This window comes from Electrona antarctica (assembly GCF_951216825.1).
Source record: "Electrona antarctica genome assembly, chromosome: 18".
Classification (NCBI taxonomy): domain Eukaryota; kingdom Metazoa; phylum Chordata; class Actinopteri; order Myctophiformes; family Myctophidae; genus Electrona; species Electrona antarctica.
In genome coordinates, this window is record NC_136799.1 from 35,836,723 (window position 1) to 35,861,218 (window position 24,496).

The following is a 24,496-nucleotide window of genomic DNA, read 5'->3' on the forward strand; positions in this document are numbered from 1 at the left end:
GGAGTATCATTTGGAGCAGCTACATGCGTCTTTGCATCGTCATGTCGCTGGCTTCCATTGACAATGAATGGTAGACTGCGTCGTTGCGTCTGCCCGCGTGAACGCAACATAATGAATTGCCCAAAATAGGAATTCCAGGTTGAAAGTGGTTAATTAATTAGTGCGTGGCGACACTTACTGCACAAAGTAAAAGGGAACTAAGGACTTGCAGAGTAGCCTACATTACTGTGCAGTTTGTAAAGTTTGTCAGTTTACCTGGCTGTGCTGTTGCTAAAGCTAAATGGGTCACATGACAGCAGGACACAGTCACTGCAGCAGGTTAGCAGTTGACACAAAGGCCGTTCCTGTCTCTCTGTGCTCAGGTGTGACTGTAGGAGAGCAGCGAAGAAGGCAAAGGGCTTTATGGGAGAAACAGGTGAATCCAGACCCAATATGCGCTATTGTTCCTGCTTTCTCTTGCATAGGGAGAAGGAGGCAAAGCTGAAGGCAATGTCATGGAAAGGGGAGGGGGTTGGAGGGCGGAGGGGTTCTTTGCTGAGCCAGGCCCCTGTTTACCCTTCCTCTGCTCTGCCACCCCCTTCCCTGACCTGCTGACAGCTGCAGATGGGAGAGATATGAGCTAGGAGCTCTGGGCAGGACAGGTGAGGGAGAGGGGGAGCGGGATAGCGAAGGAGGGGTCAGGAGGGCTCATTTCATTCACCACCCTACTGCAGAGACAGCAGCAGCCTTGGCAGAGATAGCAAGTTTAGAAGAGCTTAGTTAGGAAGACACTGTCACTGTTATATGTAAGACATTCACCTCCCCCATTCAGAGAGCTATATCGTGCAGAAGGCACACTCAAGAAGAAAGGTGGCAAGTTCACTCTCAGAGTCTCCTCCTTCCCAGTCCATTTTTGTAGTTCACCTCCATGCTCTAGAATTACACAGGATTTCCCCCCATGGAGTGTTCTGTTGTGTGGTCCATTTATGGGCCAGGGGGCAAGCTACGCCCCTATCCTAGCCCTGCGTTGATGAATGAGGAGCTTTGTGGGCCTGTGGAAACAAGCTGAATCCCCCCATACACCTCCATATGGTCAGGCCTATACATCTCCTGTAGCCTGGGGCCAGAGTGAACATCTGCCCCTTCTAGGGTGCACTTGAGCAGGCACTCGTCTCGCTCCCAGGAACCAACTGGACAGCGCAGATGTTTTGTCTCGGATTCAGATTTCATGTCGTCAAATCAAGGCGCAGTGTGTGTGTGTGTGTGTGTGTGTGTGTGTGTGTGTGTGTGTGTGTGTGTGTGTGTGTGTGTGTGTGTGTGTGTGTGTGTGTGTGTGTGTGTGTGTGTGTGTGTGTGTGTGTGTGTGTGTGTGTGTGTGTGTGTGTGTGTGTGTGTGTGTGTGTGTGTGTGTGTGTGTGTGTGTGTGTGTGTGTGTGTGTGTGTGTGTGTGTGTGTGTGTGTGTGTCGCTGTAGGTGTTTGTGTTCATAGTCTTTGGCAGGTTGTACTTGTTTGACCCATATCTGAGACCCTAAGCATAAACAGCCAAAGTCCACGACTCTGCAGTTTCTCTCAGATCTGCTTTTCTTCTTTTCTTGAAACCTGCTGATTCAGTGAAAGTCTTCCTTGATGTCCCTTTCATTATATAGTTCTAATAGGCTTCCATCTATCCCATGAGGGCAATTGACTTCATAACATTGTCTCAGGTCCAGGCCTTGACATTGGAAATAAAATGATTCAACCATTCCTGCCAAATGACACGGTACTGAGACGAAGAAGAAAAACAAAACCCTGCAACATTTTTATAATGTCATATAAAAAAAAGTATGCAAAACCAGATTGTGACATTTGGAAACCAGATGTTGTTCTGTCTTGCGAAGGTGGTCAAGGGCAGGAATCCCACTAAAGGTGAATTCCTGTGGAATAAAGCTCCACAGAGACTTAATTAAAAGAGTGGACTGTGTAAACGTTTATCCAGGCCCACCTCCCCTCCAGTGTGCCTACTTAGGGGGAGATTTAAGTCTGTTCCCATTGTCTTCAGCGCTCACTCCACATTCGAGTGTGACTGATGGGTAAACGCTTACACAGTAAAATCCTCAGTATTTACGGGTCTATTGGTTCCATTTGTACACTCTTCTGAGTTAAATGAACACCATACCTGCTTAAAGGTAATTGATAGGGGTGGGCTGACTGGGCTCTGCTTGATTCTATGCCAGATGTTGAGTGGAATATACCTCGTTATTTGAACCATCTCTGTCTTCCTGTTCTGAGCCTGTTGGTCACTGATGATGATGGAAGCTCCTTGCTCTCCTGTGATTCATATTTGCCTATTTTCAAGGTTCTCTGAAAAAGTCATCTTTGATTTCCAATTTTCCATGCAATGCTGCTGAGCATTTTTTATCATGGCATAGCCTATTTTTCCATTACGTACTGTACCTGAAGTACTTATTTTTGATTCATTGTCTCTGAAAATATACTTTAAATTAGTGGTTCTCAATGTGGGGTTTGGGGACCCACAGGGGTCTTTGTGGGGTTTCTAGGGGCCCCCCAGCAAGATTAGGAACTGTTCAACCACTTAAGCCCTATTTCAAAAAATGGCACACATAGCCGATCTACAAGCTCACGACACGTTGTGAGCTTGTGGGTCGGGTGCAGTACGTTGTTCAGACTAGTCATTGGTCCGACAAATGACAACCCACCTCATCTCCTAACCTAACCATAACCGCAAGCATGGTCGGACTAATGCCCTGTCTGAATTACATGCGGTCCCCTGTGGGTCTGCTATGTTTTGCCTATTACATGCCCCAAAATTGGGACGGCTCATTGAAACTAAAAGTGGTTTAATTCAATATCATTTTTCCAGAAGGTAGTCCCAATGAGAGAGGTTTCAATATGATCTGACTAAATGTGTGCAAGGACTTCCTTTGCCTAATGGCAGCGTGCAAAATAAATAAATGAAATAAAAATAAATGAAATAATGTTTTGTTTTGCGAGATTCAACCTGGACACACACCCCCTCCCCCCTCCCACCCACCCACACACACCACCCTCTTCTAGACAGCTAGCCTCCTACAGAGCCACGCTGTAGAAACGATACGTTGGCCTCATAGCACCGTTTTATGATGATAGATTACGTGAGGAATTATTGAAATAGATTTTAGTATGCGACGTGGCAGATTCACTGTATGAGTCCTTGTGAAATGAGAGGAAAAAGAGTTTTTCCAGTGCTGACAGACACTCCACGGCAGGGTTTGTCAGAGTAATTTCCTCTTGTCTCTGAGTGTGGGAGTTTGCCTAATCGTCATTCCATTCATAATTCAAACCCACTTTTGCCGTTTTGAGGAGATATTTATGGCCCATTATCACCTACTGGGCTCGATGATAACTCAGTCTCACAGACATGTAAAACACAGACTGTTCTCGCTGTGAGGGGAAAATGTTATTTCGGCATGTTCCTTCTTAACGGGGAAATTTGCTGGTTCTCAACATGGGGCCTGGGGACCCCCTGCGGTCCTTTGGGGAGTGGCAGGGGGTCCCCAGCTAAATTATGGATAGTTCGGAACCAAGGACCCTTACGGATCGATAACTCTGAGTCAAGTGTAGGTTACAGTGTAGATTAAAAAAAAATCACACCCGTGTGAAGTGAGGGGCGCTCTTATCGTCGTACATCATACATCATCTAATTCCGGCCAATTACAAATTGCGTCCTCACCTTCGTCATCAATGTTTGTTACGCAATGTTTGTTTACACAAACACTCAAAATTGTCCATTCATTGTCAATGGCATTTAATGTTTGTGTTGGGACAAAAATTGGGTTACATACACCAAAAGCTGGACATAGGTCGCCCCTCAGAAATCACACGTGTGAAGTGACGGGTGCTCTTATCATCATACATCACATTCCGTGCTCAGCCAATCAAATAATTTCCATGGTATACAGACACACAAAGCTGGGCATAGGAGGGGCTAGAACCCCTCAAAAATTGTATAAAATTGCCTAACTCATCTCAAACTCTTGGGGGTCCTTGCAATTTATTATTTATTTTAAGGTTGAGAATCACTTCAGGGCCCTGTAGAAAGAGAGGGCTTTTTATACTGTAAAGCAATGACTTACTAGTGGTGTGACTCAAGTTATTCTCATACCCCCCCCCCCCCCCCCCCCCAGATGTGAGAACTGCGTGGACATGCTGTTCGTTCGCGGCTCAGGCAACTGTGTGCAGTGTGACACGCCCCTGAGGAAGAGCAACTTCCGTGTGCAGCTCTTCGAAGATCCTGCCGTAGACAAGGAGGTCGAGATCCGCAAGAAGGTGCTCAGAGCGTGAGTATCAAAGTGTGTGTGTGTGTGTGTGTGTGTGTGGAGGGGGGGGTTAGGAGGGGTGTGACTCTGTGTGTTTATGTGTGCTCACACATGTCTCCTCCCACTTCTTAAGCAGTCTTTGTCTCTGTCATTACCGTGTTTGTTTTGTAGACAATGAATCTCCATGGGGAGGTGGGGGGTGAGGGGGTTGAAATGTGAACGCTCTTTATTTTTTTTGTATTTTTTCCTCAGCCCCTCCCCGCCAGCCAGCGCCCTCCAGCCCTCTCATTTGTTCCCTGAATAGGTTCATAACGGGCATCTAATATTATGTGTACTGTATCTCTTACAACATGTTAAGATGGTATAACTACAGTATAATGGAATATTTTAGGGTCCGATCCCGATTTAGTCCTAGCCCAACAATTACTGATGTTTTGTCCGATATTCTGTCAAATGGTGCAACATAGAGTGTGATGTGCTTCCTTTCACAGATATAACAAGAGAGAACGCGACTTCTCCACCTTGAAAGAATACAATGACTACCTGGAGAAAGTGGAGGATATAGGTGAGGCAGGCCTGACTCTGAGGCCAGGTCAGGAGAGGGGTGGATGCTTACTCCCAGTATATTGATTTCTTCCTTGGCCCTGGATGCACAGGCGGGAAGGTTTCTCCCAGTCATCGGTGCCAGCCAGGGTCACAGATCAAGAAGACCTGCCAACACTTGCACACACATCTTTCTTTTCAAAATCTTTGTATTCAGTTTTGTAACAAGCCCAGGGGAAAGTATTAAACAGACATATAAAATATGAAAATTGCACACACATCTATAAGGTGTACACACTGGGGGTGTTTTTTGTCTTTGCCAGGCCGAAGGCGTAGCCGAGAGCATGTTTTTCCTCCAGTCCGTCCGTCAGTCTGTCTGTGAACAGCTAATCTCTGGCACCATTGATCGACATGAAATTTCTACTTAAATGGTAAATGGTGCATTTATATAGCGCCTTTATCCAAGGCGCTTTACATAGATTGTGCATTACATTCACCCATTCATACACTGATGGCAGAGGAAACCATGCAAGGGACCAACTAGCACATCGGGAGCAATTAGGGGTTCAGTGTCTTGCTCAAGGACACTTCGACAGTAACTCTGGGGGAGCCCGGGTTCGAACTGGAAACCTTGCGGTTCCCATCCAGGCACTCTACCCCTGAGCCACCGCCGCCCTACTACTTCTTATGCCAGAGCCAAATGTTTTACATCGGCCTGTTATAGCGCCACCAGGAGGCCAACATTACGGCGGGGCTCCACTGGACGCGTGCGTGCGTCAAAAAACAAACCGGGGCAATTTTAAAGCAGTCACCGAACGCAGCGCAACGCAGGCAGTGGAGCCACCCTTCATTGATTAAAAAGGGAACATTCCCTGACGGTGACGGAGACACAACGCTGATGCGTCCAGTGGAGCCCCGGCGTTATGCAGACTACTGATTTTGTCCCGTCATCGAGGCAAATCGGTACACAGTAATATCGTCATGTAATCAAGACAGATCTGTCCGACCTTTCATATTCCATCCTGATTGGCAAAAAAGTTGGCCAAAGTTTGCAGCAGTAGTCCGTTTTGAACAAAATGCCTCAAATCATGAACGCAGCATGCGTTTGCCGTGAAAGTTTGCATGCATATTCTCACTAGGCCATGGAAGAAATGCCACCCCACATTTTCCAAATCAGCCTCATGGTGGCGCTTTAAAGCCCATGGTGGATGAGCATAGCCTGGCTCCAGCCCTGAATCACTAGCCACGCCCATTAAGAAAATATGTTCTGGCGATCCAGGTCTGGTGACTCTGCCTACGGCGGCGTTAGTGTCGTTCGAAAATCCGATCACAGCAGCTGATTGGCCATCAGCACCGTCACTCGACAGCGTCAGACAACAAACATGGCTGCCCCCACTGCGGTGACTCACGACCGGATCAATCTGGCTATTAAATCGGCGTATGATAAATAGTTTCTTTACAGAAACGACAGGTTTTATAAACATCCAACATATTTTACCGCTTTTGTTTACATGCTAGTAGCGCTCGTTGGCTGTGGTTTGTTTGGTTAGCAAACGTGTTAGCCATAGCCTCATGATTGACAACAACGTCATCTGCTTTCCTACTATTCTGATTGGTTGGTATGAACCAATCACCGAAGACTGCCGCTTTGACAACGCCCATCCCATAAACTGCTGCCGTGGGGAGGGCTTAATAATGAAGTGAAACTAAATGAAAATTCAGACTGTCAGGCTAGGATGAGCTCTCATGCTCGCCGCTTCTGTGAAACGCGTCTGGTGGAATCCGCAAAGCATTGTCTAGATTCCAGAGCGATTAGGTGCAGCTGCCTCGTCAAGGCCAAAATTCGACGCTACTGCGCCAGGTGGAATCTGAAGTTTTCACGAATCTCAGTGGGCCCAGATTCAATCTGGCTGGGCCTGAGCCCACCTGTAGATCCACCCCTGGTGTGATAGAGTATACATTTGGCATTTCTCTCACTCATTGCCGCAGGTTTGCATCTTCACAATGGGCTGGTGTAACATTCTCTGGCCGTGCATCTAGGGCTAGGCATACCTTGAATTTTCAGAAATCATATTCTGTGTAGTGTTCAAGGTTGAGATCCTGTGCCAAGCAGTATGTTTGTGTGTGTTTGTTTTGCAGTGTATAATTTGACCAACAATGTGGACGTGGAGAGCACCAAACAGCTAATGGAACAGTACCAGCGCGAGAATAAAGAGCTCATTCAGAAGAACAAGGCTAAGTTGGTACGTGTTCATTTACCCTTGTATGTATTTTTAAGATTATTTTCTTTAAGCGTTTATAAAATTGAGACTGGACAGTGTAGAACTGTAGATTTAGCAAGGGCAGAGAGGGAAAGAACATGGGTCTCCAGACAGAATCAAACTGGAGACGTCACGTTGCCGCATCAATGCATCAAGCCGAGCCACGCTCGGGAATCATTTGTAGTTGATCTAACCCCCCAAACCAACCAAAATCCCAAATTAAACCAATCAGAGTGCTGGCTCCCATTACATTTAAAAAGCAGGTGTGCCAGCTCCATGCCCGTTGCTATTTAAATGATGGATTCAGCATTGGGAGGAATAACAAACACATTTCTGCTGAGGGAAAGTGCAGTTGACCATTTGCATGAGCAGCATCAATAATGTGCTATAATGATGTCAGGAGAAATAATAGCTCCGTGTCCACCGAAACATCATATGGAGAATTACGCCTTCCTCCTGTAGGTCCCAAGTTCTCCCAACCTTAATGAACTGTGGGCTGTGTCCGGTGTCCTCAGAAAAACAGCATTTTAGCACTTACACTTATAATAAATAAATAATACCCAATTATCATTATTTAGGAGGAAATGGGACCGTGGCACTTTCTCTTTAACCATTTAGACTTGGAACCCCATTACGTAACTATACCTTTCAAGCCGGGAACTCCTTTTGGGGTTCTTGTTGCTATGTACTACTATGTACAGTAGTATAGTATAGCATTCACATAGCATATCATTTTGCTTCAGAAAACATTGGTCAGGAAGACTACAGTATATAGCTTATGAGAGCTTGGACCTCATTGTTACGCAATATTCCTGTGGTTTTCTCCATATGTTGATATACAAATATTCCTTCTTCTAAAACGCTAACTAACTAGTCAGTCAATGATACAACATTTTGATAGTCCTTCCCACAACGAGAACTGGACCTGTGAATGTGAAAGCCCAGTAAAGTGTCACAAGGTCCGGTAACTGTTGCAGACCCTGTGCAGGTTGTGAACGAAGCCGTGCAAATCACAACACGGTGTCCAGTGAGGACGTACTAAACAGGCTGATTTCCTTAGTGTGGTGAAGGTTTGCGCTGCCTCATTTGACCAAATTTAAGTACTAACAAAAGTGCTACCCTAGAACAATGTTTAATTAAGAGATTCAGCAAATGTATTTTTGTTTTGTTTTCATACATTTTCACCTACAAGCCAACTTTGAGGGGTTCACCTTTACTTCACCAGGCGTTTAAAGCTTTCATGGCCAAAGGTGATCCTGTTTCATGATGTTACTCACAAAGTTGCACATTGGTGTTATGTTTGAGGACAGACAGATTTATACTTAGTTGTGTGCTGTGCTGGTGTCACGCGTACTAGTAGGCCATAAGCCTACTAGTACGTGCAAATAGGCACTCGACAGAGTGCAGTTCTAGTTGGTACTGTAATGTATCCTCTTCTCTTCGCTTCCTCATCAGACGCGAGAGCAGGAGGAGTTGGAGGAGCTGCTGTTGCAGGAGCAGCAGGGCAATGAGCAGAGACGCCTGAATTTACTGCAGGAAGAACAGAGGCAGCTGCAGGCCAAGAGGAAGAATAAGCAGGCTCTACTGGACGATCTGGTGAGACAAACTAATCCGCTGTTCATTAACACATTTACTGTGTACCGGCAGCATCACAGATGACCATGTTCACACGGTGGCCATTTTGATCTAATTGACTGTACGTCACCAACAAAATCCTACTACATGCATAACTGATCACGACATCACTTTGGAGCAAGACCAAGTGATGATACAGAATTGTATGTGTGTTGCGCACACACACACACACACACACACAGCCACACACAGCTCCTGGGCCCACGACTGGGAGATCATTAAGAGCTTATTAGGAGTCATTGCACTTCAGGGTACATTGTTGTCACTCTGCGATTCCAAAAGCCTCCTGGCTCCATTGTGTTGAGCTGCGGGGCTTTGGAAGTGATTGTCCCTGCGGAGCGACCTGCTGTAGGACCATCACAGATAGCAGGCTAAGCTGTGTGTTTGTTTGTTTAAGGCACAGGGCCTGTTGACTGTAGGCAGATGAGATCCGCTCTTACCCCCTGGGGGCAGGTTGGGGGCGGGGGGGGGGGGGGGGGGGGGTTCTCTCCTGAGCTTTGACATCTGTAGAGATGTGTGGGTAGAGAGAGCTCACTGTTCTCACAGGCAGACACTTAAGCCTGATTTATACTTTGTTGTGCTTGTAGATCTGCTATTTTCACGGCGCGACACCGGCACGCAACAAAGCAGGTCATATTCATGCACACACAGGTGGCAGTGCTTTGTTGCCGTTTCCCAAAACGGTGATTAGCAATTGAATAAAAAAGACCTTCAGTTAATCCAGCACTGGAAACCCCTGAGGTCACTAAATACATTGAGTTGTTTACATTCAACAAATAAAAAAACTAACTCAGTTCAATGTATTTGAACTTCAAGGACTTGAACATATTACCATAATATTTTGTGTATTCTTCTGGAGTACACATTCTGTGTATTCTGTAGAACCACATAATACTGTAGGTCAAGGTTGAGTTGATTTATTTAAAAAAAAAAGAGTTTGACCAGATGAAGAGCCTTGGCTTGAAACGTCGTCAATAAAGTATAACTTTTGGAGCAGATGAGTGTGCGGGTTCTTTTCTTTTCTCTTTTTCTGGTGCTACTTTTGAACCAAGCACCTCTACCAAGTGATGTGTGTATTCTATTAGTTTTTGTATGAGTTGATTTATAAAACACATTTAAAAACAAGACGTAGTAAAAACAGTCATCCATTGACCACGTGTGAGCATATATCCTATATGTGTGCATGTCGTACAGGGAACGATGATCGTATGCCCTCCGAAAAAAAACTAGAACACACCACTGAGTTACTGGGGGGAAAAACCAAATAAAAAGTGATAAACCAAAGTCTTGGGGCAGTATTGAAGCACAATCTCCATAGATAAGTCATAGGATCTATGAAGCCTGGAGGTGGAACAGGGGCAGGGGATGTCAGAAACATATTGTGGTTCCAATCCACATTGCGCTTGAAAATCAAATAATAAAACCTTAAACTGGATTCTGCATTTGACAGACAGCCATTGACCAGAGTCAAGTATAGGAGAGATACAGTATGGTCCCTCTTAAAGGAGAATTCCATGCTAGAAGGCTTTCTTACCTTTCTTTGTAGTCGTTACGTCCCCACCAAAGAGGTCCAGGTGTTTTTTTGTGCAAAAACTCCTTATTGGCTATTTCCCCTACCATAAGCCCTCAATGAATTGCATTGAATTGAATGGGAATTGAATGGGGCTATGGGGTGTTGTGCTAATTCGCTTATTTCCATCAAAATAAGTAGTAAAGTGTGCCGCTTGGGATATTATTTACATTATGAAGAGAGGATATATACAAAAAAATAATAATTTTGAGCGATGGAAATAAGCGAATTAGCACAACACCCCATAGCCCCATTCAATTCCCATTCCATTCAATGCAATTCATTTAGGGCTTATGGTAGGGGAAATAGCCAATAAGGAGCTTTTGCACAAAATAACATCTGTACCTCTTTGGTGGGGACGTAACAACTACAAAGAAATGTAAGAAAGCCTTTTAGTATGGAATTCTCCTTTAATAATAATGCCAGTCAGGAGTCTAGCAGTCCCATGTAAAGGGACTTTAAAAATAATCAAGTACAGACTTTTAGGAGTGATCATCAAGTTTCAGTGGAAGTGTAACAGTGGTAGGAAATACAGTGCTTACTACAAAAGAATCACACCTGTGTGAAGTGAGGGGCGCTTATCATTATACATCATCTCATGAACAACTGAATTTATGTGATTGGTTAACCGATTTGCTCGTCTACATATGACGTAAATTTCCCCTTCATTGTCAATGGCATTTAATGTTTGTGTTCCCCCAATTTACGTCATATTTGGCGGACATTTGACCTAATTTCTCCTTTCAATGTCAATGGCAAATATTGAGACGTGTGGACAAAAGCTGTATATAGGAGGGGCTAGCGCCCCTCAAAAATAGATTATCCGCTTTAGACTATGCTTAATTAATGGGACCTACTTGATGTGCTCTTTTTCTGCCCTGATCTACAAGCTCACAACGGGGCGAAACACGGCAGCTTTTTTTTGTATTAACCTAATTGTTGATTTATTTGAGCCCCACTGAAACGGCAAGACCGCGTAACTGAACACAATCAAAGTTGAATCAGACTATATACAGTATAAGAAAATTTGGTATAGTTTGGTAACTCCAAAATCTTCATTTTTCAGGAAATGGAAAATGAAGAAAACCTTTTTTTAAACAAAGCAATACTGCCTCATCAAAGTTGGTATTGTGACTTTGTATTGTGACTTTGTATATTACCAGATACTTTCATGTGTCATTATATTATCTCCACTTTACCTGAATACAGCTCAAGTGGAGTTAGGTGGTTTTCTCCGTCATTGATAGTTCTTATCAATGACAGAGAACCTCCTAACTCCACTGGCAATGAGGTATAGCTCATAGTACATAAATATCACTTTTATTTTAACTTGAATTGTAAACATCCATGATCTAACCGTTACCACTGTTGTTCTACAGTTTACTGCTAGCATGCGTGCATGCGTGTCTTAGTGCTTTGTCATAAAAGCTGTGAATGTCTTTTGGAATGATCTCCTTGAGCTCTTGGAGATGTTTGTATTTCATCGGCTTGATCTTCTGCTTGATCTTCTGCGAGAGAGACTCAGAGTAGAACCGCTGCTCCTTCGCCTAGAAAGAAGCCAGTTTAGGTGGTTCGGGCATCTGGTTAGAATGCCTCTCGGGCGTCTCCCTAGGGAGGTCCTCAACGCACGTCCCACTGGGAGGAGACCCTGGGGCAGACCATGGCGTAGTTGGAGGAAATACATCGACTCACTGGCCGTGGAACATCTCGGATCCCCCAGGAGGAAGTCGCCAATGTTGCTCTGGAGAGGGAAGTCTGGAGCACTCTGGTGGAGCTGTTGCCCCCGTGACCCGACTACGGATAAGCGGTTGAAGATGGATGGATGGATGGATGATCTTCTGCCTGTCTGTACAGGGGTGTGACTGCGTGTCGTGTCTGAGGTGGGGTGTCGATGCTTTGAAAATGCAGTCCAGTTATCAGAGTGGTGGATCTTGAAGTCCATCGTCCCATCAATGTTGTACCTGATAACATACGTCATACAAAACGAAAACTATTCAGTTAGTTAGTTAGTCCGTCACCCATGGTCATTCCTCGTGACATCACGTGACATCATCAGGGATGGAGATCCCTGATGTCATTGATTGATTGATTGAAAATGTTATTAACAGTTTGCAGAATTACAGTACATTTCAAGCACAAACTCAATACAAAGGCTGTTAACTGTGAGTGGACGACCCAATTAAGCATTACACTTGTTTACAACAGGGTCCACCATGTTCAATTCATCAAAACATTTAGAGACGTACAAATAGACATTTCTATATAGACAAAGAACAGTACAGGAAATTCATCATAATGGAGGTAAAAAGGGAAAAGAAACATATACAGTGAGGGGAAAAGGGGGGGGGGGGGTTATCAATATTGGCCAGCAACTCTACATCTGACCTCAAACCCTTAGATCTCCATATATGGAGCTGACCTGTTCTGGGCATTCCATATGTTGATTCTTCTCCGGCATCCATCCTTCCTCTTCGATGGTTCCAAACGGTTCCAAACAGTCAAATCCTTCTCGGCTCCGTTTCGGACCGGATCCAAAACCTTTGCGGCCAATTAGAATGTTTCTTGGATCCGTAGCCGTTCGGTTCAGATATCACCGGTCCCGTTTCTAATCTCCATATGGGCATATATGTAGTCGTGATCCTCCACAGAGCCGACCAGTGCCTTGGAAAATGCATCACTGGACCTAGCGTTGTCGCGATTCTGCAACTTCTCCGTAACCTCCTTGAGTGTCTCAGAAGGGGGCTCGTGGTTGGTGCAGTACGTCAGGTACTGGATCATGGCATGGTGGCTCGTGACCGGCCTGATGTCCATGTTGGTGCGCCAGCACAGGAAGCATCTGTCTCGCATCGGGTAGTTGTTCATTTCACGCTGGGACATGGACTACATCGCCAGGGTCACTTCCCCATATACAGTATGGGAATGTCAATATATGGCCATATTGTGACAGTCTCGTAAAACCAGTGTGGTTGCCGCAACGTGAGTCAAGTTAACATTAATCAAGTTTGCACAACACATGGATCTCCATATGTGGAGCTGACTATCATCACCTGTATCTCCATATATGAAGATCACGACACTGACCTCATCAAACCCTGGATAGCCATACATACTAAATCGGCATACTGTATATGGAGCCGGCCAGCAACTCTACATCTGACCTCACTGACACCAGATTTATAGTTTAACTCCTGCTTCTCAACTGTGCACTATTAACACATTATGTGCCCTTTCATTCTTTCAAAAATAGCGACGTGGGGTGCCCACATTTAGACCCACATTTTGACATTTGAAGTCCTGGGCACTAGATGCGGTAGTTCCTAGGACGTCTGTAGACATCTTGGGCATATATTGTGTTAACACTTATTGTGCCCAGGAACGTGTCCACACATCTTCATAATTACACCCGTAGGAGGCCCAGGATGTCTTTAGGTCCTTTTTTTCCAACAATGTATTTATTGATTTTCCTTTTTCCACACAAATGACAATACAAATATACAAAAAACAACAATGAACATTACAAGACAATTACTCGTATAAAGAAAGCAAAACAACAATAACCAAAAAAAGCTGGGCATTCTAGTGGCTTTATTTTGAAACATTCCGGGGCATAAAATGTGCTAAAGCTTACCTTAGAGTTAGACGAATTCAGACGGGGCAAAAACTGTCGTCTTTTGTTTATAATATCTTCCGCTCAGTACTGGGTTTGGTGATGTTCTATATTGTCTGATTGAAATTTGTTTGTGTTCATTTATGTGCTAAAAGAGTAACTTTGAGAGCTGTTTCAGTGTACAATGTAAGTCAATAAGAACGAAGCATATTTTGAATTATCAATTTCGATAAAGCAATTGTTTTTCTTGTCCACCTTTTGGAGTTACATCATGGCATGGTAACTATACAACTCAAACCACAAAAACGTGGTCTTGCCCTTTAACCCACCCTCTCCCTCAAGAGGCCTTGCTGTCCTGCTTTGCCTGGTTAAATAAAAAAAATCTAATAAAGGGTTGTGAGCTTGTAGATCTGCTATTTTTGCCAAATGTTCCCCCAGAATAGGGATTATTGGTGGTGGGGGGGAGAGCATATACAGAGAAATTTAAATATAACCTGAAGTTACCCAGCTTAACAAACTATTTAATAATTGAATTAGGATTCAAAGAAAAATACTGTAGATTAATTTCCATTAGATGTTATTCAGTTTCTTTTGCTATGCTAAGTCATGGCTCCATGCTGTTCTACTATGGACGTGCATCCCATCAAAAACGTCCTGTTTCTAGTATGAATGTCAAGCCTGTGTTTGTGTTTCTTCACCTCTACACTTGGCAACTGTCCAGCAGAGAAATTGAAATGTCCAACCTTGTCTTTTAATGAAAGTGAAGACAATGCAATGACCTTGAAACACTATCCACCCCACACTGCCAGTCGGACACACCATGTTAACATGACTTGCATCATTAATATGGTGCCTCAGTGAATCCCATTCTGACAAGATATTGTTTTGGACAGAGTTCAATCAAGTGGCTTGTGTTCTCAAATCAAATTGGACTACAGTCATATATGCAAATGTAAAAATCTAAATAAATTGTGCAACTCCCGCATCAATGTACTCAAAAATAGAAGAAATTGAAAAACATATTCAGTGAAATAATTTAAACTTAATATTGCTTAATGTTAAAGCAAGATGGTACACAGAACAGATGTAGCAGCTTTAACTTCATCAACGTACGCAGTGCATTGTAGCCAAGGGGCCAGTGAGGCTATTCAACGTTGAAGCTCTGGGCCCTAGTGGTAGGAGGAGGGACTACAGGCGGACCCGTGGATTCATGACCGGGAAACCCCGTGTAGCTGGGCTTTAACATTGTGTCGTGACATAGGACCATCACTCCAACGTCACCCCGGACCTCAAATTTGAGGTCCGGAGGAGGGACTTCCGGCAGTCTTCCGGGTGCTTCAAAACGCCACTGAGCAACTTCCACTGACATGAATAGCTGGGGGGGCGGAGCTTTGCGCCAGTTCAGTCTCTATCCTTTTATATACTCTATGATTGTAACGTGTGATACAACTTATGTTTCCCCAGGAGCGCTCGCAGGTTCCTGCTGCCCTCTTATTGGCCCAACACAAGGACCGTGCTGCCCAGCTGGAATGTGAGATTGAGAAGCAGAAGCAGACAGTCAAGCCGGCCACTCTATTTTCTACTGGCATCCTTATGGTGAGTACAGCAGTACCAGGCATCTGGCCGAGGTAGCTGTTTGAATCAGCAATTCTCAGCACCTGAGCTGTATTGTTTTGGAGCTCTTTAAGAGCAAGTTCTGTGTCTGTGAAAATCATATAGCACTGACGAAGGTCCTAGGACCGAAACGTTTGCTTTTTAATTGCACTTTGAGCACGAGCACTTTATGAGCATGTTAAAATAAAGAAAAAATATTTTTCTAAGTCTCAGTTTAAGGAGTTTTACTTCTATTTTCTATACGGTGAGCGAGTCTTTTCCTGTCAAAGTTTCCCCGAGGTAGCTGTTTAAAAGCTTCTGTATAGTTGCCATTCAGTCTTCATTCATGAATATGAGCTCAAACTCAAAAGTTAGATTACCAGCATTTTTTCTGCCCAATCGTCAGACTGGACTTAAATCATGTGTAAGCATTGTGAATACTTAACACAAGCGCTTGCTTGCACCATTTGCAGCACATGGCTAGCATGCTTAGTTAACCTATGTAGGTTAGCAGGTTGGCTGACTTCTGGGCGGGCCTGTGCAATTTTTTAAAGTGAATTACACCTTTAAGGGACATACTGAATGCATTTTATTTTCACATGTGAAGAAAATGTTGAATAGAGGATTGCATGTGTCCCTCACACCGTAAAGCGGGAGGAGCTAAGACACGTGCCTCCTGCACCCTCACCTAAAGACCAAACCAGTAGGTGAGACACGTCTGACACGGACAATCTCCTCTCGTGTGCTACATGTGTGGAAGGGCAACGCCGGACAATGTTTCGACCTGGTTCTCTGGACACTATCCAGAGTTCATATATGAAAACCGCTTTAATGTTGGCTGCTTGTTGACGTTAGGCCGATGCTAATGCTTCTGAGCTTCAAAGGGAGGACGTTCCTTAGTGTCTATTTAGTGCTCCTTTTGTACAGGCCCTCATCCTTCTCAGTCATGTCATCACATTCCTCCAGGCAGCCATCGGGGCCCACAGAGGCTGTATGAGGGCTGAAGGTTCTGCCAGGTCCCTGTGTCGGCTTTGTGCTCATGGTGTCTGTTTTTCATTCGTTTATTTTCATTTTAGTGTGATGAGATAGTCTCGTGTCATCACCCCCTACCCCTGAAAACACACTCATTTTTGCACATACATGCATGCACACGCGCACACGCATATGCATGCATGCATGCACGCACGCACACACACACACACACACACACACACACACACACACACACACACACACACACACACACACACACACACACACACACACACACAAAACAACCCTCATGGGGCGTAGCTGCCTTCCCACGGTGAAGTGTTGCGTTGGAGAGATCTCTGCTATAGTGCTTACTTAGGTTTGACTTGGAGCCACAAACTCAAGGTTTTGACACACTTACTGTAAATTGGCCTACTGTACTTGAAGCTACTGAAGCTTTCACTCTCCCCATTGTCACTGAATCATCCAGGTAATTTGATTTCAGATACGAGATATTGAAGTGATATAAACACTTCTAACGAAGTTGTAAAATGAAAGTTCTCTTGATGTAATTTTTTATCGACGTTAACTATTTTTTATTACAAGATGTCTGCCTGACGGAAACAATTATTACATGACCGCACTCTACTGCAAAGCGCTACAGAGGTTGGTGCGGACGGCGCCATACAGCGGTGTCCAAGATGAACCCCAGACACACAGACAGACCCTCTCCTAAGACAGTCTTATTTTTTTACCATCTACTGCTACCAGGTAGCACGTAGCATATTTGACTATATATTGTGAAATGAAGGGGATTGGCCCATGCTTGCCGAAGTGAAATTTGCCCCAAAATTCAACTTCAAGGCAAGGCACAGGACACAAAGTTGCTTCGCAACCGAAAGATCCACCCCTTCACTTGCACAGAATGGCAGTGAAAGGGACACAAATATTGAATTAGAGCATGTGTGATGTATTCTTCTTACTCCTCCAAAAGTGGAAAAGAATCAAGTCCAGATACTCTCGATCCAATGGAGGATATTTTCTTCTCCTTCTCTGCCCTTGATATGCAGCGTGAAGTTAAACTTGCTGATGGAGAGAGAATCAGTATGATGGTGTTGCTCTTGGCTACAACTAGGCCTCATTTTTCCTCACCCCCACCACCCCCCGTCCTTTTTCTCTTCATCTTCCCAGCTCTAGCTGCTCATGGTGGGGTACAGCTCTCACCATGTGTGTGTCTGTCTGCCGGGCTTCGCAGCGAGACTTGGGTCGGTGGGGAACGTGCGGTTTTGGATTTCCCTCCACCTCTGTCGGTTCCATGAGACTAACTGTTGTTTGACTTGGTGGGGATTCAGCCCAGAGTGGTGGATTCCTGCAGAACCCTGGAATTCATTTATTTATCTGTTAGTTTGTGGTCTTCTGTTCCAAGTAGGGCTTCAGTTTTTCATCAGCAGAAATTAAAGGGAGAGAAGGGAAAAAACACATTCTTAAAAGTCTGGGCTGTGTTTCCATGAGATGTGTTTGTTCAGGGATTAAGCTGATTTTGTTCTTCAGTGGCCATCGTAGTGTCAATATACTGCTGTCTTCTGAAGGACAAGTGCAAAAGCGAAACGGAGGGAATATGATGAAGATTAATGTTTGGAAGTGTGACTGATTCATGACCTCTCTGCCTTTCATTTCGATGTGCTGCTGGTTATGTAAGCTCACCAGTTGCAGAAATCCCCCCCGCACACATACACACACACACACACACACACACACACACACACACACACACACACACACACGTCCCCTTTGACGGCTCCAAGGTGAGCCGTCACAGGGGAAAAGACAGATGTGTGTGTGTGTGTGTGTTGTTTTTTTAACCATCCACTCCGTGGAACGTGAGGATGCTGGCTGCCTATCGCACCTCCAGCTTGGGCCTTTAAGTAAAATAAGATCTAATGGACGGTGCACCTAGCTGTGCCATGGTGTTTACTGGCCCTGCAGCAGACATCGTAGCCTCAGCAGTGATTGGCTTTTACGGGGTGATCCCCTGACATCTCTGTGTTGTAGAAATGGTGGTATATGTAGTGACATGTATGTTGGACTTGTTAAGGTGACTCCACACCAAGCAAACTTGTTCAGACTAGTCAAAGACTGCTTAAAACTGTCAGATTGCAACAGACTAGCATTTCTTAATCGGCACAAAACCAGTCGCCCGACGAAACATTTTTCCCCATGCAAATTGCAAAATGAAGCCTGCAGCGCAGTTTGCAGTGTTGCCAGTTCTGCTTATTATAAGTGACTTTGGGCTAGTTTTTCTGTAACATAGCTTAATATTCATAGTTGCCCGTTGCTTTAGTTTGGGTTTATTTCTGAAGTGTAGTTGCTTATTGTCTCCACCAGGCCGAAGGCATGGGGAGAGAGTATGTTTTGCACTCCGTCCGTCCGTGTGTCCGTGTGTGTGTCCGTCCGTCCGTCCTTCCGTCTGTGAACAGCTAATCTCCGGCACCGTTAACCCGGTCGATGCCAAATTTTGCACACAATTTCCAGAACGGCCTGTTATAGCGCCACCAGGAGGCCGCTTTGTGCAAAACAAGTTTTTGGACAGTACACCTACAGATTTTGTCCAAACTTCACGCAAATTGGTACACAGTCTCTCTAGAGCCATTCAACGAAACGGGTCTTTCAGATTTCTCAGACTCCATCCTGATTGGCTAAGATTGGCTTCCAAAGTTTGCAGGAGTGCTCGGTTTCAAACAAAATGCTGCAAATCATGAACACATCGTGTGATTTCCGTGAAATTGTGCACGCACATTCCCACTAGGCCGAGGAAGAAATGCCACATGAACATTTTCAACTCAGCCTCATGGTGGCGCTATAACTGGCCGAAAAGTGTTTTTACCTCTAACTGCACGGATCTGTGGATAACTTTGTATGCCAACTCCCTACTCAACGCAGCGTCCGATTGTGGTGAAACTGTGCATGCATATAGGCTTTAAGGCTGTACCTTAGCCCTTTTTTTAGGACTCTAACTTCGGCAGGAATTTTCGAGCGAACATCCGGACCATTTGTTTCTAATTAATTAAAAAAAATAACCTTTGAGATATCCGTCTCGATCAGAGCGCAGCGCGTCTCCCCTGCTCTTTATTAATCTCTCTCGTCTCTCCCAACACACACACACACACACACACACACCGTCAAGTGGCTCCGCGAAAACAGCTGATCTGCAAGCTCATGTGAGCTAAAACAGCGTATATTGCTCGTTATTTGTCCCACCTGTGTATTCTCAGAAGCGCATTGAAGTGCTTAACAATGATCAGAGTTCCCTGCTTTTTGTGATGTGATGCTAGAGAGCATATGCTAATATATCATGGCTAAGAACGGTTCCCCCTGTCAGCGATCGTGTGTGTGTGTGTGTGTGTGTGTGTGTGTGTGTGTGTGTGTGTGTGTGTGTGTGTGTGTGTGTGTGTGTGTGTGTGTGTGTGTGTGTGTGTGTGTGTGTGTGTGTGTGTGTGTGTGTGTGTGTGTGTGTGTGTGTGTGTGTGTGTGTGTGTGTGTGTGTGTGTGTGTGTGTGTGTGTGTGTGTGTGTGTGTGTGTGTGTGTGTGTGTGTGTGTGTGTGTGAGAGAGTGAGAGACGTCAGACATTCCATTCAATGGAACTCTTTTGTTCTCACAGAACAAGGTGAGAAAGGTCAATCAACTCAGCTGCAGGCCAATCACCAAATTAAGAGATGCACGGGAGATGGGACAGCAGAACTACGAGATATTTCTTTAAAAAATCATAACTTCTGACAGGAATGCACTAGAAACTTACTTTTTTTTACATGCTCATATCGCATTCTCGCCGAGATATATTTTCGAGTTAATAAAAAAATAAAAAAATAAACGAATGGTTCAAGTTCATTAATTAAGATTCGAGTGCCAACCCTAACGAGCGAACATTCGAACCTTGAATGTTTGGGGACAGCCTTAATAGGCTTTGGAAGAAATGCTACTTGACAGTTTTCAAATCAGCCTCATGGTGGCGCTACAACAGGCCAAGCCGCGTCACACACACACACACACACACACACACACACACACACACACACACACACACACACACACATATTGCTAAACATTTTGCCAAACATCACACACACACTCCTATCCTCCTGGTGGAGACCTGTGCCCAGAAGGGCACTTTTTCTAGTTTGGGCTTGCTTTTGTGTGTTTTTTTTAAATTGTGGATGTAATAGGGCTCAAGTGGTGAAACTGGTTGCTTTTTTGGCTTGTTTTCATAGACCTGGTCACTTGATTCACTCACAGAATCTGGCAAGCTAGCTTGTCACCAAACTGGAGCCTCTGCAAAGCATCCCGCACCCGCAACAAAACAAAACACACAACATTTTTTTCGCTAGCTTTGCTTTGGAGTTTATCAATTGGTATATGAATTGGGAGTTGACATTGAGAATAATTATGGTATCTAGTTCACACTGCACAAGTAGTTGGCACTGAAACATGACGAGTCAGACGAGCAGACAGTAGAGAACCACTCTACAGTGTTTTTACCCCCTTATCACTACAACGTGGATAGCGTCGGCTACCAAGGGTCGCCAGCCGACCGAACATGTTCGGTTCTTCATCAACTGGTTCCGATGTGTCGGCAAGACGATATGGATGGCAAATGACGGGAGCTTGTCGTCGGGAGTCTCCTGCTGACAAGCTGCCGACGCAAAATCGTGAACGAATCTGTGCAATGTGGAGTTGGCTTTAGTCAGCAGCATGCAGAGGCCCTCAGATTTTGAGATACCCCTCCCCGAGTTAGAACAAAACACAACCATGTTTTTTCTTATCTTTAGGGTCTCCCATTAATTACATGGATTGTTGTGAACTTTTATTTTGGGGCAAAAGTTTTTAAATTGACAATCTCTGAACAAAGCCAAGCCAGTCTGAATAGGGCAAATGTGACTAAAAAGCCTATAACTTGACAATGCGATCTCTATCTCTATCTTAAATTGGCTGAGGTATGAACCAGGTGTTTACGCTACATCACCAAAGAGTTAGAATGTAATTTACCTAAATAAATACCAAATAATATTCCTTTAAACATATCTTTAGTTTAGGTGTAAATTGTACTGCGTTCACACCACCCTCTGCAGCCATAGGTTATATACTGTATAAACTAGAGAACAGCCGCCACTATTCATTTAAATGGAAGTTGCTCAGTGGCGTTTCAAGGACCCGAAAGAACGCTCTACTTCCGCATTTTTTCGATTTGGACACCATTTGGTGTTCTAACGAGTGCTCCGTGTTAAACCCCAGCTGCGTGGGGTTTACTCGTGCTAAATGCCCGGGCAAAAACCGCCCGCCTGCAGTTCCAGCTTTGGCCAGTAGAGTTTGGTGGCTTTAACGTTGGCCAGCCACTCTGGGGGCTTGTCTGTAGCCCATTGCAGTCGAGGGCGGTCATGTAATTGTTTCTGTAAGGGCAGAAACCTTGTATCTCCATCTTTAAACGTATTATGTTTTTTTTTCCTCCATACATTTCATACATTGATGCCCTACAGTGTAACACACAACAATTGTGAAAATAGATCAGCTTTAATAATAATAAAAAAGGAACATTCTTTGGGTTTCCATCTGACAGCAATGCAAAAACGGTTACTTTTAGGTCAGCTCCTTTTTCTACTTTTTTCCTACTTTTCCCCCCAAAAAGATTTGTTAAATATGTTTACAATTATATAAAATATGTTTTCAATAATATTTGTATAGATTTTGATATTTCATGACAAAGACAAAACAAACAGACAGCTCAGACACGTTGCAATACAAAGTATACAGATACTGTACATGCATACACATACTTACATCGAATAAAACAGTTTTTAAAATCTTTCAATCCCTTGAACTTCATAATACAACCTTGAACCTTCCCGTGGATGAGCTTTGTTTTCCCTAAACAGAGAAATAAAAAGATAATCTCTCTGTGTTGTCTGGGAGATTCTTCCGTGCATTTCCCCACTTCACTTGTTTTCCATCCTCAGACAGGATGAGACGGGGACCAGGGTTACATCCACTGCATACTGCGGATCTTCCTCACAGTGTGGCAGCGGTGGCCGAACGGATAGCGGCGCGGTCTAGATACCGGAAGGTTCCCAGTTCGAACCAGCCGTCCGACACGTTAAAATTACCACCGCTGAAATGCCCTTGAACAAGGCATCAACCACTACGATGAAATGTGTTCTATGAGCAGGGCCTGGCTGGAAACAAGTTCTTGAGCTTAGCCCAGATACCCTGGGTAAATATAGATTTCATTTCATTTCATTTCATTTCATCAGCATCACACATCTTCTCCATCTCCTGTCTGAGTGTCTTCTCCAGCTGAGCCCTAGTTTTTTAGTACTCTACTCTACTCTCTTACACTGACACCAAATGTAAAAATCACACCAGTGTGAAGCGAGGGGCGCTCTTATCATCATACAATTGCATACATCATCTCATTCCGGCCAATCACAATTTGGGTCCACACTTTTGTCTTCAATGTTTGTGTTTACACAAACCCTAAAAAGCTGGACATAGGAGGGGCTAGTGTCTCGGTTTTATAATAGAGAAGTCAATGGCTTGTCTGAATATGGAGTCATACGTCATAGACTGACCACATGTTATTAGACCCTTTAAAGCTGTGTTTCGGAGGGCACGGTGGCACAGTTGGTAGTGCTGTCTCCTCACAACTAGAAGGTCCTGGGTTCGATTCCCGCTCGGGACGCGGTGGGTGCTGGCGGCTTGTTTCCTCCTCCACGTCATCAGTGCCCATACCCGAGGCGGGGTTGGCAAAAGGGCCTTTCTGTGTGGAGTTTGCATGTTCTCCCCGTGTCCCCTAGGGTAGGTACCCTCACAAAAAACATGCAGTAATCCTGTTCTCTAAACTGCCTCCCCCTGGCCAGCCGGGGCGCCTGATGGAGGGGAAAGGAACTGGTTGGAATAACGTGTTCCTTCCACGTGCTACGTCCAACCAGGGAAACTCCCCCCTGTCAGGTGTAAAGGAGCAACTTGGACACTCAGGCATGAAGGAAGCATGAGTTCAAGTCCGTTGCTCTCCCCATGTCCCCATATATGGGGACTAGGTTGGCGGAGGGTGTGTAGAGCCCAGGATCACATTAGATAATTGACACAGGGGTTAAAAATGGGTTACAAAATCGTGGATAAAAATTATAGTAAAAATAAATAAATAAAAATCACACCGTGTGAACTGAGTGGTGTAAGGTTTTATATAGCATGATCAGCTGTGGTCTGACGTAATGTCTGACGTAATGAAATCACACCCGGATGTGATTTCACAACTGGCTTTTTTTGTGCAGAGAAAATGACCATGGTTGCTACGGTCATCCAGTTCACCCGGGTGTGATTTAATTACGTCAGAAATTATTTTGAACATAGCAACCATGCTCATTTTTTTTTCTGCACACAAAAGCCAGTTGTAGGAGTGGTTTACACCACTCAAAAATAAAGCTGTGTTTCTCAAGCTATGGGTTGGGACCCATATTTGGTTCATGGATGCATTTTTATGGGTCATGAGTAACATGGGCCTATTGTTTTCGCGTAGACGCTCGACAAAGCCGAATGCACCACGGCAGATTCAAACCCACAACCTCTGCGGTGTATGTTTATTTGTCATATCTGTTCGATTTAAATGTTCCAATGTTCAATCCCCAAAACACAATTAAATCGTTAAAAAGCAATTATTTGTATGACAGTTAATCATAACTGAAATGACATGATCGTGACTGCCCAAATGCGAATTAGCCTTCAGTTTGCTGATGATTGTAATATAGTAATATTGTCTGGTCTCCTGAAATGCTTGAGGCTTGGCTCTCTCCTGAGGGAAAGTAATCTAGGTCCAGGTGTGATGTGAAGAGAGGTGGGATGGGCCTGGTCTTGCCTCAGGAATGGTCTGGAATCACTCAGAATAATCCTTCACTTTGTAGGCACTCTGTGGAACAAAGGCACATGCACAAATGTGTGTGTGTGTACACACACACACACACACACACACACACACACACACACACACACACACA

General features: G+C 44.5%; 1 protein-coding gene across 1 annotated transcript in view; it reads left to right on the forward strand.

Annotated features, from left to right (window-relative positions):
* The window catches only part of mnat1 (MNAT1 component of CDK activating kinase), a 59,651-nt gene that overhangs the window by 3,220 nt on the left and 31,935 nt on the right, over positions 1-24,496 (forward strand). Inside the window, exons 2-6 of the mRNA XM_079528810.1 lie at positions 4,144-4,296; positions 4,767-4,840; positions 6,958-7,061; positions 8,535-8,675; positions 15,356-15,487. Coding sequence (XP_079384936.1) covers positions 4,144-4,296; positions 4,767-4,840; positions 6,958-7,061; positions 8,535-8,675; positions 15,356-15,487 — 604 coding nt within the window. The remainder of the gene's footprint in view (positions 1-4,143; positions 4,297-4,766; positions 4,841-6,957; positions 7,062-8,534; positions 8,676-15,355; positions 15,488-24,496) is intronic.